Source organism: Notothenia coriiceps, unplaced genomic scaffold, assembly GCF_000735185.1.
Source record: "Notothenia coriiceps isolate Sejong01 unplaced genomic scaffold, NC01 NC01_scaffold00035646, whole genome shotgun sequence".
Classification (NCBI taxonomy): Eukaryota; Metazoa; Chordata; class Actinopteri; order Perciformes; family Nototheniidae; genus Notothenia; species Notothenia coriiceps.
The window spans coordinates 12,802-26,901 of record NW_011368347.1 but is presented as its reverse complement, the minus strand read 5'-3'; the positions used below and the strand labels follow the sequence as shown (position 1 = coordinate 26,901).

Sequence of the window (14,100 nt, the reverse complement as noted above, 5' to 3'; positions counted from 1 at the left end):
TGATGTAATCTTTGACTGCCAGTCGCACCGGTTCCAAAGAGAGAAAGAGTGGTGGAACGGAGCTTATTAGGGAAAGACTTTGTCCTGGCTGATGCGGTGTTAGTTTTTTTTTTGGATATCTATTCCATTCAATCAATCAATCAATGTTAATTTATATAGCCCAATATCACAAATGTTACATTTGTCTCGGTGGACTTCACAGTTTGTACAGAATATCAGTATGACAATACGACACCCTCTGTCCTTAGACCCTCACATCGTACAAGGAAACACTTCCAGAGAAAACCCACAGTTTAAAGGGGAGCATGGGAGAAACCTCAGGGAGAGCAACAGAGGAGGGATCCCTCTCCCAGGACGGACAGACGTTCAATAGATGCCGTGTGTAAATCGAAAAGATAATACATTTACAACATAGGTAGACCAAATGTTTGGAAATGCATGTGTCTGTAATAAGAAGATGAATCCACGAGGATGTCAACAATCCTGTGGGAGCCATCAGGGAAGTATTATGATGAGAGTCAGGCAGGACCGCAGAGACAGGTTCAGCCACGACTCGAAGTCCAGGACTCAGGATAGAGGATCCAGGACACAGGACACATGGTTCAGGATCCAGGACACAGACAGGACCGCAGCAACAGGATCAGCCACGACTCAGGATCCCGGCGTAGATAGACACCAAAAAGAAATTTGGGGGAAGCTGGGTTATTGGGAACATGAGAGAACACAGGTACAGACAGAAGGAAGGAAGAAGTAAGGTGTCCCCCGACAGTCTAAGCCTATAGCAGCAAACTAACGTGTCTACGTACATGAACTCCCTTAGGATAGGTTGAGGGAAAAGAGTAGGAACTAAGATGTATGTGTCACATCTATACCATGAGCGCATTGCTCCTAAAAAGTATTTTTGGCACTGACACCAATCAACAGTTGTGCGTCGACTCGGCAGGGATCAAGGCACGTATATATGCCTCTCCCTGCTTCCACCGTCTACACACAACCAAATTACATCCTTACCATCAGTAAGGAAAAAGAGTAAGAACTCAAATGTATAGGTGAAGAGGCACAACGTGTCTACGTCAATGCACTCTTATTAGATTATTTTATCAACTATAAGCTTTGTCAAAAAGAAAGGTCTTAAGCGTACTCTTAAAAATGGATAGGCTGTTTGCCGCCCGAACACAAACTGGAAGCTGATCCCACAAAAGTGGAGCTTGATAAGAAAAGGCTCTGGCTCCCATTGTACTTTTAGAGACTCTAGGAACAACCAACAACCCTGCATTCTTGGAACGCAATGCCCTAGTAGGACAGTAGGGTATAATGAGTTCTTTAAGGTAAGATGGCGCCTGCCCATTAAGGGCTTTGTAGGCGAGAAGAAGAATTTTAAATTCTATCCTGTGTTCTATAGGGAGCCAGTGTAAGGCAGCCAGAACAGGAGTAATGTGGTCACTTTTCCTAACTCTGGTTAGTACACGAGCTGCAGCATTTTGAATCAGCTGAAGCGACTTGACTGACTTCTTGGTACACCCTGATAATGAGTTACAATAATCCAGCCTTGAAGCAACAAATGCATGGACTAGTTTCTCTGCATCGTGTTGAGGAAAGATATGCCTACAATAACACTTTGGTTCAACATATCTGGTAAAAACTCCCCAATTGTTGTGATACATGTTGCAATTACCTTGAATTTGTACATTGTACATGCCAGCAGGGCAGGACTCAAACCCCTGTGGTAAAAGTCAGGCTGTATGGGTTAAAAAAACAAACATTGTACAGCAGGAGGAGGAGTTTCCCCTCCCCTCGGAAGAGGAAGTATTAAATACGCAGTTTACCTGGAGAGGCTGCAGACGGTGAGCATATTTAGGAATATTCACCTTCACACATTTTGAGGGGGCACAAAACAGTCCTAGACATTAAATTACTTATGATATATTAGGAAGAAAGGACACTTATTTACCGCTGATCAAATTGCATCTAGGTTGCATAGTTACAAATGTACTTCTGTTTTTCCCAATAGGCCTTGAACAGTATCAATACCTGTACCTGTTTCCACTTGTGCATTGAATCCATTTCCTTCATATGAAGTCAAGCATTTGTTTGTTTTTAATTATATGCATGGATGAGAAATAGAGAACTGAGGAGAAAGTAAACCAATAGCAGGAAAGACAATAAATAGCCCAACCCCAGGAAAAAAACATTTTGACATGTGTGTGAGTTTCTTTCTTTACACACTAGGAGACGCCAGAGATCAGTACACCTCTTAAAGAAGTATCTCAAATGTGCATCTATGTTTGACAGTTACCTATACAGAAAACTCCTCTTTCCAACACCAAATGATTGGCTGCAGATCTGACAAAGAACATATTAACCACAGCAGGGAGCTTCTCTGTGTCAGTCCAACAGTGCATTAACCCCTTGTTACAAACGCTTGTCCGAAGGTCATTTAAACACTGTCCAACTACTGGACAGAGTCCCTGCATGAAAATGGACATTGCAACAGTAAATGCTCTCCCTTATGAGGATTTTGTGGATATTCTGGGCAACGTGGTGGAGAAGTGTCCCATAATAACAGCTGCTGTGTGGTCGGGGCGTCCCTTCCTGAGCCTGGCTGCTTTGGAGGCTGCAATCAGTGAATTCATCGATGCTCTCCCAGAATCAGGTGAGATACAGACGTAAACAAATATGGGACTTTTTTACATGTTAAGTTTGTGTCGCCGCATTTGAGGTTGTTTGCCCTTAAATGTGTTTAACTCTTAGTGCAATGACACTTAGACACAGCGTGTGAACGCTGTTTTAATTATATTTACTTGAGTACATGTAGCCTACCTCAGTACAATTTTAAGTTACTTTACCTCACAATACAAATGTTATCCTTCCTCATATGTATACTCAACAGTTTTTGGAGCTGATATTGTACTTTTTACAACATTACATTTACCTGACGGGTTTATAGATTTAGATTATAGTTAATACAAAATATGAATCAACCACTAAATTAGCTATGATATGATATACTGTATTAGGTTCAGAAATCCAGCAGTAGAGAGTAATCAACTTTACCAGCCGTGATGAACATATCAATGATCATAATCTAGTAATTTATGTGATTCTGAAATGGGCCATAATAAATAATGAGTATGGTTACTTTTATTTATGCTATTATGAAGCCAAAAACGTTTTGTACTTTTACTTCAGCAAGATTGTGAACGCAGGACTTGTAACAGAGTATTTTAAGAATGTAGTTTTGCTTTTGTAAATGATCAGAGTACCTCCACCTGTGTGTCCAGGTAAAGAGGGGATCCTCAGGTGTCACCCAGATCTCGCGGGAAGAGACCTCCAGAGCGGCTCGTTGACCCGGGAGTCCCGCGAGGAGCAGGCAGGGTCCGGGATGGGTGCTCTGAACTCGGGGGAAGCCTCGCGCATGGCCCGGCTCAACCAGGAGTACAAGGAGCGCTTCGGGTTCCCGTTTGTGATCTGCGCCCGGATGCACGACAAGGAGAACATTTTACGAGAGTTGTCCGCGCGGTGCCAGAACGAGCGTGCGGTGGAGAGGGCGCGCGGCATCGAGGAGGTGAAGAAGATATGTCACCTGCGTCTGCAAAGCCTCGTGCTCACTGACAACATGTTATGAACTTTAACTGGAGTTTATATTGGATTAGTGCCAGTGTGACCCGGATGTAAAGACTGCCATTGTTCTCACGCCTGATAGGCTTTGTGATAACTTTATTCCAAATGTGTGTTAATCATACTGTACAATGAATTCTTTAAACAATAACATATGTGCACCGTTGATTCTAATTTATCAATTTACATTATATAACCTATATACAAGTGGATAATATGGCAAATACAGTCATATTACGCATATATACATTAATAAACTCAATGTATAAACTCACATGTTTGAGGTGTAACATTTGAATCGACCATTTTACAGTTTGTGCATGCTGAATGCTGTTGCCTGTTGAAGGGGAAATAAATGTAGTCCTTGCATGTGGTTGTCTCAGCATGCACCGTGGTTCCCAAAACTGAAAGAAATGTACATTGATAGACCAAAAGGAGGTGAAGTTAAGGGGTCCTGAAAAATTGGCACTTAATTTAAATGACTTTACTCTAATTGAGACTTTAAGGCTTCACTCACAATTATGAATATTGTATTCCTAATAATATAAAAACCTCTCAAATTCTTGTTAGGTTTACATTGAAACACATTCAAATGTCCCAGTAGGCTAAGTCTTTTAGGCTTTACTCTCATTTGGGATTCTTATATTCCTAAAATCAAATTGCATACCTAAAAATCTGTATTTGAAGACTTCCATTGAAACAAATTGAAACGTCCCTGCGGTATGAGTTAGAGTCTATGCAGTCTCTCTGGCTCCAGCTGCGGGGATGGAGTGACCGTGCAGCGGGGAAACAGGAGGGGAGGTGGGGGGAGGTCCGGTGGTGGAGGTGAGCCCCCCGGTGGAGGTGGTGAGCCCCCCCGCGGTGTCCCCCTGGTCCCCGGAGGTGATGGAGGAGTCCTGGTCCGGGTCGGTCCCCCTCCCCCTCCTGCGGTCCTCCTCTTTCTTCCACTTCATGCGCCGGTTCTGGAACCAGATCTTGATGTGTCTCTCCGTGAGGCTGAGGTTCAGCGCCAGCTCCACGCGCCGCGGCCTCGAGATGTACCTGTTGAACAGGAACTCCTTCTCGAGCTCCAGCAGCTGGGCGCGCGTATAGGCAGTCCTTGTGCGTTTGTTTTCCTCTGATTCCGCCATCACGTATGGTCCTGGAGACAAATGGAGATTAGTGTCATTACATTACATTGATTGAGTGTCCTTATGATAACACGTTTGGAATCAGCTAATTATAGGCCTGTGTAGGGTCCCATTTCCTTAAATAAGTGTAATTAAACATTACAAAAAACGTAATCCACACACCATTGTATTCAAGAATTACAAATAGTTTGGGCTTTAAAATAATAACTTTTTAAAACTTTGTATTTTTCTCTGTTGCATGACAGGGAATAATATGTAATTCGTTTCTCAGAGGCACTTAATTATAACTTGTTTGGAGTAGATCTCAATTAATGTCATTGTAATTAGTCATATGTCATTATATCTTGCACAAGTTAACATCATTTCTAACAGGCAAAGAAAACCAAGTGTAAAATTGTCTTCTGATTGCCTTTAAATATAAATGTATTCACTTGTAAAGTTACAAGGCATTCACAATAACCAGACATAATAGTAATTTCTTAATCCGAGTTGAAATTTGGGAATAACAGGTGATTTGTGGACACGCTAACGCTGTTCAACCACAGGGTCATGTATTGCTTTTAAATCACAACATTTAATAAATATTTCCAAACGATGTGGTAAATTATTGGTATTTTATTGGTATAAAAACATATGTACAACATATGATTCAGTTTAACTTTAATTTTGAAGTTAGTCGTTTTAGTCCTCAGTTTAATAATGCAGAATTGTATTTGATTGGATTATTTTGCCTGTCCAAACCTAAAATGAATAGTGCATATTAAACAATTACAAATATAATCAATGTCTTTTTGTGACGATTAAAATGTAAAGTTAAATTGAGAATATGAGCAGTGAGATGCAATAAACTATGTAACTTTAATTGAGCATTTTTGGGGAATATACCATTGCGCGTATAAATGCCGATTTGTAGAGGCACACATGATATCTTAAATCCTTTACTTTAAAGCCTTCCGGTTATTTATAAAAAGTCAGCCTTAAGAATTCCTTCAGATTCATCTTGTCTTTTAAAAGCGTGCAGGAATTAATTGACACATGTTCGTTACTCTACAATTTACAATCACAACAACTGTGCGTAAAATAAACCAAAAATACGCAACGTCACAGAGAAGTCCGTATAGGGACTATGAATAAATGACCAAATTAATAGCCTACATTTGTATTTTAAATGTCCATTGATATGAAAAAAAGACAGAGAACTTTATAGATATATATATATTGTAACTGAAGAGACAGAGAGGAACAGATATACATTCTCCTCACGTTTCTCTGGAGAAAACAGGCTTATCAGAAAACAAACTTATGATTCTTATAATAAGGATTATGATTGAATCCAAAAGCATCACAGTAAAAGAGAAAAACATGATTTAATAAATGATAATTTAATTTAAACTTGTAAAACTTTACTCAAGCCGGACAGGTTAGATCAAACCCGATGTTGGTATTTAGGTGTTTTAACGGCCTATTATACTCTATAGTAGCCTAAACAGCCTATTGATAAGATTTGTGAATATGTTTTGTAAAGACAAACCCCCACATTTACGATAAGACCTGATAAAAGCAAGCGCTGACCTTCCGGGCCTTTTACACTTTGACTGACAAGGTAAACTGTAACACCCAGGAGCATATTGTTGGGAGCGTGATGTCACTGCGGGCCTGAGAAACACCGACTGAGTGCTATGACTACAGAGGGATGTAAATAAGACTGTATTCTGAATTAAGCTGAGGAGAAACTGATTCCCATTATGATCATGATGAATACAAGTTAGAGTTAGCTGTCCCGTCCAGGTGTTCTCAAGGAATTATAGGGTTTAAAACCACAAAATTCATTCAATGTTTCCAGATTGTGCGTTTATTTTTGGTTTGGTATTATTATTTAATTTGGCATTTTAGTCGTGTGTCATCTGCTAATCAATTCCGAACAATAAAAAGACACAAGTGCATAGGAAACAATGACAAATATTGGTCCATCACATGTCTCTGTGTTGTAAGATAAACTTCAGCTACTTGTTTAACTAAACTATGCAACTTTATTTGAGCATGTTTCGGGAACACAAGGCTTAAAAACTGATTTGTATAAAAGCGTTACCTGCCCACTGCCCCTTCCAGGTGTGCGAGTGAGACTTGGTGCTTTTCATCCAGGGGAAAGGCAGGTGATATCTGGTCTGGTCCCCCGTGTCTCCATAGCCTGCAGCCGGCTGGAGAGGCTGCTGCTGGAGCCCCGGGTGTTGGTGGTGCAGCTGAGTCAAACCTGGGTCCTCCCGCATGGGGAGACTGTAAGAGGCCGAGATGTCAGGAAGGCTGGCCGTCTCCAAGGCTCCCATGGCCGGCGGAGTGTAGACGGAGTGCCGGCTCATGTAGAGGCACGGCGGCGGGCTGTGGCTGTAGTCCTCCGCCTGAGATCTCTGGTAGGCACAGGAGTCTTTAAAAACCTGGGAAGGGTAGTAATGATCTTCCCGATTCATGGCTTCCGAGGTCCCGCACATGTACAGTACCTGCGCCTTTCTGCTCCACCTGAAAGTGGCGCAACTGCGGGCCCCGGGCGGCTCCACACAGGTGAGTCACTTTGACACCATGTGACTCTGCAGCGACCAGGCCATTGGCTTCACTGTTTGCAGACCTGAGAGAGCCCAGTTTCCAGGATCTTCTGCAGCCTGTGGGATTTTCAGTAAATCAATGGCACTCTGTAAATACCTGGCACCCACCTGTGTTTGGAGACAGGTGAATCTGAGAAATGTTTATAGAGGTCTGGCATAAACACGCTTCGCTTGCAGGACTGTCCTCAAACAATACGCCATCGACACTTTATATGGATGTCCACTGTCTGCACTGCATAAATCGATATGTATGGGCGCAAACATTGGCAGACCTGCCAGATAAGAGACCTGGATGGAGGGACAGTTGTCTTGGAAACTCTGGTGAAACGCTCAAACAACATACAGCCTTTTGGTTTCATTTGTCTACACCTTTCTGAGTTTAAGATGTACCCAATGCATCATTTAACACCATTTAGAAAGGCCGGGCCCTGCACGAAGGACCCTCAGAGTTAACAAACACAGGGTTGCACTCTTGCCATGTTTGCTAGCCATTAGCCTTTAGCAGGTGTGTGTTCGCCCCATTAAACAGCCGCTCTCCTGGTTAACCAATTAAGGTTGGAGTGAGCAACAGAACTCAATTAACCTGCACAGTGACCCCACAACCTGGCAAACTCACCTGTGCGTTTATGCAACATTTCTAGCCACGTGATCAGAGTGATTTACCTGGTTTTCATGAAAATTACCCCGGCTTTTACCGTGATAGTGTGTATCAAAGGTCTATTTGCACTGAGTTCTTCAAAAGCAATTATGGCACTTTCCACCGTATCTTAATGGGGCACTCAGCGATGCAATAAAGTTCAAGTAAACCAATTCTATACAAATCACCCCCTGCACTATGCCTTAATGGTGTTTATATTTGATCATTGTTCTAAAGAGGAAGGAAACAGTTAACCCGAGCTGCTCTCCACTACACTGGAGGTGGACAATGTGATTTATGAAGCATGAGGATGTTAAACGCATGTTAGTTGACTTTTTCCAGACACAGAATTCGGAGTAATGGCTTTAGCGAGGAGTAATGCAGCTTACATGTAGATATAAGAATGGCGGTTGCCTAGCTTATAAAACGCTGTTATAAAAGCACATGGAGACACGCCATAGGGAAGATACAAACAGCATCTCTTTCAAGCTTGAGTTCATGTCCATCTGCTGTCCTGAAACCGCAGTGACCCCACTCAAACACATGGACGCTTAATCGCTGGATTATTAGTGTTATAGTAAAGTTATCGTTATTACAGCTTTATTAAATCACTATTAATCCACCGCTTGTTCAACAGGACACATGTAGGAGTGTCAGGAAAACACAACTTCTTTTCTCCTTTGACAAACAAAACCGTTTCTGATAGCCGGTGTCAACATGTCCAGAAAGTTTGACATGCGATAAAAATGTGCTTACCCAGTGGCGACAGCGGCACGGCTTATGTAAACATTATGACCTGTGGATAATGACAGAAGAATGGTAATGACATTATAATAGAAATCAAACGTCCCCGGCTGTAGGTGAAACGCAGTAACACCAAACTATGAGTCATGTGAGCAGGGAGGGAAAGAAACTGTTCTGTGAAAAGTGCTGGGCGGTAACGGCCTCTTGATATTTTATTAACTCTTTTTTTGTGGAAAATCTGGGGTGGAAGGACAGTAAAACGATATGTTGCTGGCTTTATGAGTCATCAATTTAACCTCATGAACTACAAAATGGTTAATTTTGAAAGTGAACAGTAACAAGAGAACATTTTCCATCGGCAGGAATACAAATTCAAGTCTCTTCAAACGGGTAAACAGAGATCTTTTGGTCTGCCAGCAGCTCTGAGGTGTTCAGTGTTCACCTTTCTGGAGTTAGTGTCAAATCACAGTCTTTACTCATGAAGCCTGTCTTTGTCTCTGTTGTGTCCGTCCCTCCCGTGTCTCTGGTCCCTGTTGTCTTTGTGGCTCCTCTCTTTGTCTCGATCTTGCTTCTTCTCTTTGTGATGGTGTGTATGGTCTGTGCGATGGTGGTCTCTGGGAGGCGTTCTGCTGCGGCGGCGGCTCCTCTCCGGGGACTTGCTTCTCGTCCTCGAGTGTCCGTCCCGTGAGTCTCCGCTGCGCCGCTGAAGGTTGGTGGAGCGCAGCGTGTTGAGCAGGAAGCGCTTGTTGGTGCTTCTCAGGGGACACTTTAACCTGAAGGACAGGACAGACAACCTTTAAAACTCTCATTTACCTTTGATACTGAGGATGGCTGGCTACTAGAGAGCATAATGTATTTTCATTCAAAAGGCCCTGCTTACTAAGATGCTGTACCCGGAGATTTATATTTTTAGTAGAATTTACAGCTTATAACCAAATCACAATCATTTAAAACTCTCAGGATTGCAGCTATAACTAAACACTGAGGTCATGACAGTTTTTTTGTACAGGTTAGTTCCATTTTTAAAGTATATTACAAGTTGATTTCTTTCATGTCAAAACATGGTTAATTCAGAATATGCCCACTATTTTATTAATTTTAGGCTTTGAATTATATACTTCTTTGTGGTATTTCATGCCGCTGAGAATAAAAAATAAAATAGTGTAGTGATGAAAATAAAATAGGAATCCTGGCTAAATCTCTGCAAATACCAACCCCACTGTTTTTCAATAATACACCGTGTATTTTTTAAATATTACAAAACATATCTGGGATCTGTTGATTTCTCAACTCAAATTTTTATTACGATCTTCAACCATTTTAACACATATCGCCTATTGTCCTCCTATTGTGCAGCCCTATCATATTATAAGAATATTTCTATGTAGCATGTAGTTGTAGTGTTATAATCACAGACCCTGGTGAGAGTATTCTGTGCAACAGCAGCCACTTGAGGTCGTAAACAAACAAACTAGTAGAGAATAAAGCATAGAAACACGACAGATTGCACTGAATCTTAACACAAGGAAGAAAATGGCCTCGGTGCGAGCACAGCTGAGCAGCAGGCACATGTCCACCATGACAGCTGATGCAGATGGCATGTCAGACATATCACTCACCATCCTGCGGGGCCCATGGTCTCTGCTCTCACTCGCGCTCTGTCCGTCTCCTTCAGAAGCTCCTCCACCGCACGCCTGCACACGACACCACATGGAGAGAGGACACAGACGTGGAGTTAAGTAACTAAGTACATTTACTCAAGGACAATTGTGAGATATTAGTACTTTACTTGAGATTGTTTTGCTTCTTTGTACTTCTTCCCCACTAGAATTCAGAGGTAAATCGTGTACTTTACACTTATTATATTTATTTACCTTAGAATAAGAAGAGGTACCAGAGAGTGTAGGAATACTCAGTTACAAGTAAAAGTCCTGCATTCAAAATGTTACTCAAGTAAAAGTACAAAAGTATTAGCATCAAAATATACTTAGAGTACAAAAAGTAGAAATACTCAATTTCCAGTATGTCTCATATCAGATAAAAAAATATAACATGTTTGTATTATAATTATTACTAATGCACGAATGTCAATTGGTAAAGGTGGGTTTATTTAAATGAATTAAATCAGACTTTAGTTAAATCCCCAAGCTACCCTGCGGTATACAAAGTCATTCAAACTAGCTGCACCTTTACCAGCTTTGATAACACTTTAATGATCAATCATTATAAAACATATCATAGATATTATTCTGAAATGGACCAATCTGCACAATGAATACTTTTACGTTTGGTATTTTGATGGTAATACTTCTGTACTTTTACTTCATTAACTTTTTGAATGCTGGGCTTGTACTGGTAACATACACTGAGGTACTTCTACTTTTACTTAAGTACAAGATCTGAGTACTTCTCCCACCTCTTTTGAGGACACAGATAGCACAAACCCTCACGGGGGAGCCAAGGAGAGGATGATTTAATTAAGCGAGAGAAAGCGGAGAGATACAGAGGAAAAAGTGAGTCGTTAGTGTCCTGGTTTGACCCGAGCAGCTGAATCAGCATCAGGAGAGGAGAACCACTCGTTTATCCGACCTTTGACCACAGAACAGGCGGCTAATAACTGGGAAATAGTGGCTGGGTTTCATTACAACCACTCTCGTCTTACACAGGAAATACAAACAGCTGTGGACCAGAAATATCCCCTTCCTAACTGGTGGAGGAGTGCTAAGGTTTAAAAAAGACTAGCTAGAAACGTAACCAGCCGTTAGCAGAAGATAAGCAATAAAGTAGTTCCTCACTTTTCCAGTTCGTTGTCCTCTGCCATCGCGTCCTTGTAACTCACACGCTGTAATAAAGTTAATTGGATTAAAATCGATGTTATCTTAATTAACGCTAGCAACCATTTCTGTTTACTTCGCCGCGAGGTCCTTCAACCAAGGACCCGTGTTTTTAGATGTTCTTAGAGATGCCTGATAGTAAAGCAACTTTCAATCTTTTTGTGACATTAAACCTAGACACAACGATCTTTCTATTTTTTTTATCCATATATCTTCATCTAGAAAAGGAGCAATAGCAATGCACATCATCTGATACCAGTGGTGAATAACATGGAGAACTGAATTGATAGTTTATGAGCCATTATTAGTTGTTTCCTAACATCCATATCTACAGATTAATCTCGAATCAGCGTCTTAGTCTTAATTTGCTAATTTGAATTAAATGCTACAAACATTAAGTCAACATTAAAATCCATACTTTCACATTACGGATATTAAGAAGAAGTGAGGGAGGGTTTTCTCTTTTTTTTATTTCGAGCAGGCTCTTTGGAAGCCACCTCTGATTCTGCTCTGGATTGACAGCCACAAGCCCCGCCCACTCCCGTTGAGTGACAGCAGTGGGCGGAGTCAGCGCCTCCAAAGGAACGGGGGCGTTTTCGTGCGGGTTTGCGGAACGGGCCGTTGCGGCGAATGCGTGAGTGAGGTCCTAACAATCGTCCCCCTTTTTGGGGACGGAGAGCACGGCGCGGAGGAGAAGCAGCCGGAGAAGGTAACATGACATATGTTCATATTCCGTCCTGCAGGAGAAGGTGTCAGTGTGTGCATGGCTCTGCATTCAGAGTGCCATTGTCGCTTCATCTGTCCTCGCTTCTCCTGCTGCTGGAGGGTGAGATGGAGTCCGACAGATGGGGGCAATGATTACAAAATGTCTAATTAAATGTTTTAACGGGATACTTATAGACCATGACACTTCAAATGTAGTGTTGCCATGCTAAATTGGAATTATGACAGTGAAAACATTCTGATAATTGTCATTTAAATCGGTGTCCGTTTTTTGTTGTTATCATTGCATGTCTGACTGTTTAGCTTATTGCAAACGGACCTCGCAGAGCAGCAGCAGCAGGCCTGCTCTTGCAAGTGGCTATCAGCCTTTCTAGATTCAGTTTTAAGATAAGGGACGATGAGATGGGGTTTATGGAAATGTAGGCTAAGCCGGCTGGACCAGAGTTTTTTTTAAATCTGTGGCCTAAAACATCATCTCATCTTGTTTGAAAATGACATTCCTGCAAGCGAGGTTGTTCATGGCTTGCTCTGGGTTGTAAGATTAAATTGTCATCTCTGGAAAAAAATGAAAAACGAGCAGAGACAGGTGCAGGGCCAAGACTGTTATTAATATAGAGAAAGCAGTGCAATGACAATAACAGCATGGCCTTGGACTCTCTCCGACTCTCAGTGGGATTCAAAGGGCGATATTTCACTTGCATTTGATAGTGTTCATATGAATTGCGTCAAAGAGTCTTGTGCTACTATGTTTAAAATAGATTTAAGTGCTTTTCATGGCAGGGGCTCTTAACAGCTGCCCCAGTGAAAACCTGAAGATGTTACTTATTGATAAAGACTATTTGCAGGACCCAAAAAGCTCTAGTGAAGGATGTGTTTTTGCTTCTTGCCTGTGAAGACTTCTTCTTGCATGTCTACAAGTCCGTGTGTGTGATGTGGTGATGTCACAGCTTTGTTACAGGAACAGAGAAGCCTTGTGTCCTCATGATTAATTCATGTCCAGCTGCGGGATAGAGACAGAAGCAGCCAGTCACACACAGACAGGAGCACGTACTTAAAGGACGCTGAAATAAGTACCGGTCCGGTAGCCAAGGAGACAGGGGAGACAGGTCGTCACAGAAATGGGTATAGCCAGGGAAACAAACAAAAAAGCAGCTAAATATGAATCAAGGGATGCTCTCATCATGATGGAGGCTGCAGAGCGTCCTGCTGAGAGGAATCAGAATCAGGTTTAAAGTAGCTTCACATACAAGGAATTGGCCTTGGTGGATGTGGTGCACACAGTTAAAGAAGATACATCGGAGTATAATATGACAAAATCCTCAGAATAATCAAATAAAACATGTGCAGTATTGTTATGGAAGGTGGAAAGGTGTTCAGATATTAAGATGATACTTTATTAATCCCAATTCATTTTGTGAAAGCAGCAGTGTGTTTAGGCAACATATTTAAAAGGTGGAACATATACACATAGGATAGTATAAAGAGCTAGCTTTGTGTACAATGTTCGGAGGGTTGTTCAGGACTGACGGTACTTAGATGAATGAATAAAAACAGACATTGTTTGCACGGCGGTGGGGGGTGTGTAGCAGATGGGGAGAAAATGCATCTGTTGTGCGTCTCTTCTGCATCCTTTTCCTCGGCTACACTCTGAATGTCAAGCCCCACTGAGCAGAACAGGCTCCAGGTCGTCATGGAGACAAGAGCAGACCCCCGCTGCAAACAGAGGCAGGTAGTCAGTGTGTCTTGGCCTGCTGCGAGCCGAGGAACGCCCTCTGCTGTCCACCCATTGCATCAGACCCACAGGGGGGGGGGCGGGG

At 42.0% G+C, this 14,100-nt stretch overlaps 3 protein-coding genes across 4 annotated transcripts; 1 reads left to right on the top strand and 2 right to left on the bottom strand.

Moving 5' to 3' along the window:
• The first annotated feature begins 1,814 nt into the window (after positions 1-1,814).
• urad (ureidoimidazoline (2-oxo-4-hydroxy-4-carboxy-5-) decarboxylase) lies at positions 1,815-3,892 on the top strand. 2 transcript variants are annotated; one of them, XM_010791704.1, is made up of 3 exons: positions 1,815-1,844; positions 2,433-2,653; positions 3,282-3,892. In XM_010791704.1, exons 2-3 carry the CDS (start codon positions 2,473-2,475, stop codon positions 3,623-3,625), a joined length of 525 nt encoding a protein of 174 aa, XP_010790006.1. In that variant the 5' UTR covers positions 1,815-1,844; positions 2,433-2,472; the 3' UTR covers positions 3,626-3,892. The 2 variants fall into 2 exon arrangements, with proteins under 2 accessions (XP_010790006.1, XP_010790005.1); XM_010791703.1 differs by having other exon boundaries at positions 1,823-1,844; positions 2,305-2,653.
• A 460-nt stretch (positions 3,893-4,352) lies between these two features.
• On the bottom strand, positions 4,353-8,805 carry pdx1 (pancreatic and duodenal homeobox 1). Its single transcript, XM_010791707.1, has 3 exons — positions 8,739-8,805; positions 6,838-7,402; positions 4,353-4,759 (listed from the first exon to the last, which is right to left on the bottom strand). The coding sequence occupies exons 2-3, from the start codon at positions 7,232-7,234 to the stop codon at positions 4,353-4,355; spliced, it is 804 nt and encodes a 267-aa protein (XP_010790009.1). The 5' UTR covers positions 7,235-7,402; positions 8,739-8,805.
• A 100-nt stretch (positions 8,806-8,905) lies between these two features.
• On the bottom strand, positions 8,906-11,692 carry si:ch211-140b10.6 (uncharacterized LOC104963140). The gene is made up of 3 exons (XM_010791701.1): positions 11,522-11,692; positions 10,346-10,420; positions 8,906-9,499 (listed from the first exon to the last, which is right to left on the bottom strand). The coding sequence occupies exons 1-3, from the start codon at positions 11,545-11,547 to the stop codon at positions 9,199-9,201; spliced, it is 402 nt and encodes a 133-aa protein (XP_010790003.1). The 5' UTR covers positions 11,548-11,692; the 3' UTR covers positions 8,906-9,198.
• Between the last annotated feature and the right edge of the window lie 2,408 nt (positions 11,693-14,100).

What these genes read in the sequence shown, in the direction of transcription:
- urad (XM_010791704.1), top strand. Translation starts at nt 2,473, where the DNA reads ATGAAAATGGACATTGCAACAGTAAATGCTCTCCCTTATGAGGATTTT. An exon ending in CGATGCTCTCCCAGAATCAG is followed by an intron (nt 2,654 to 3,281) that starts GTGAGATACAGA and finishes CTGTGTGTCCAG; the next exon opens with GTAAAGAGGGGATCCTCAGG.
- pdx1 (XM_010791707.1), bottom strand. Translation starts at nt 7,234, where the DNA reads ATGTGCGGGACCTCGGAAGCCATGAATCGGGAAGATCATTACTACCCT. An exon ending in CTGGAAGGGGCAGTGGGCAG is followed by an intron (nt 4,760 to 6,837) that starts GTAACGCTTTTA and finishes ATTTGTCTCCAG; the next exon opens with GACCATACGTGATGGCGGAA.
- si:ch211-140b10.6 (XM_010791701.1), bottom strand. Translation starts at nt 11,547, where the DNA reads ATGGCAGAGGACAACGAACTGGAAAA. An exon ending in GAGGACAACGAACTGGAAAA is followed by an intron (nt 10,421 to 11,521) that starts GTGAGGAACTAC and finishes TGTCGTGTGCAG; the next exon opens with GCGTGCGGTGGAGGAGCTTC. An exon ending in ACCATGGGCCCCGCAGGATG is followed by an intron (nt 9,500 to 10,345) that starts GTGAGTGATATG and finishes CCTGTCCTTCAG; the next exon opens with GTTAAAGTGTCCCCTGAGAA.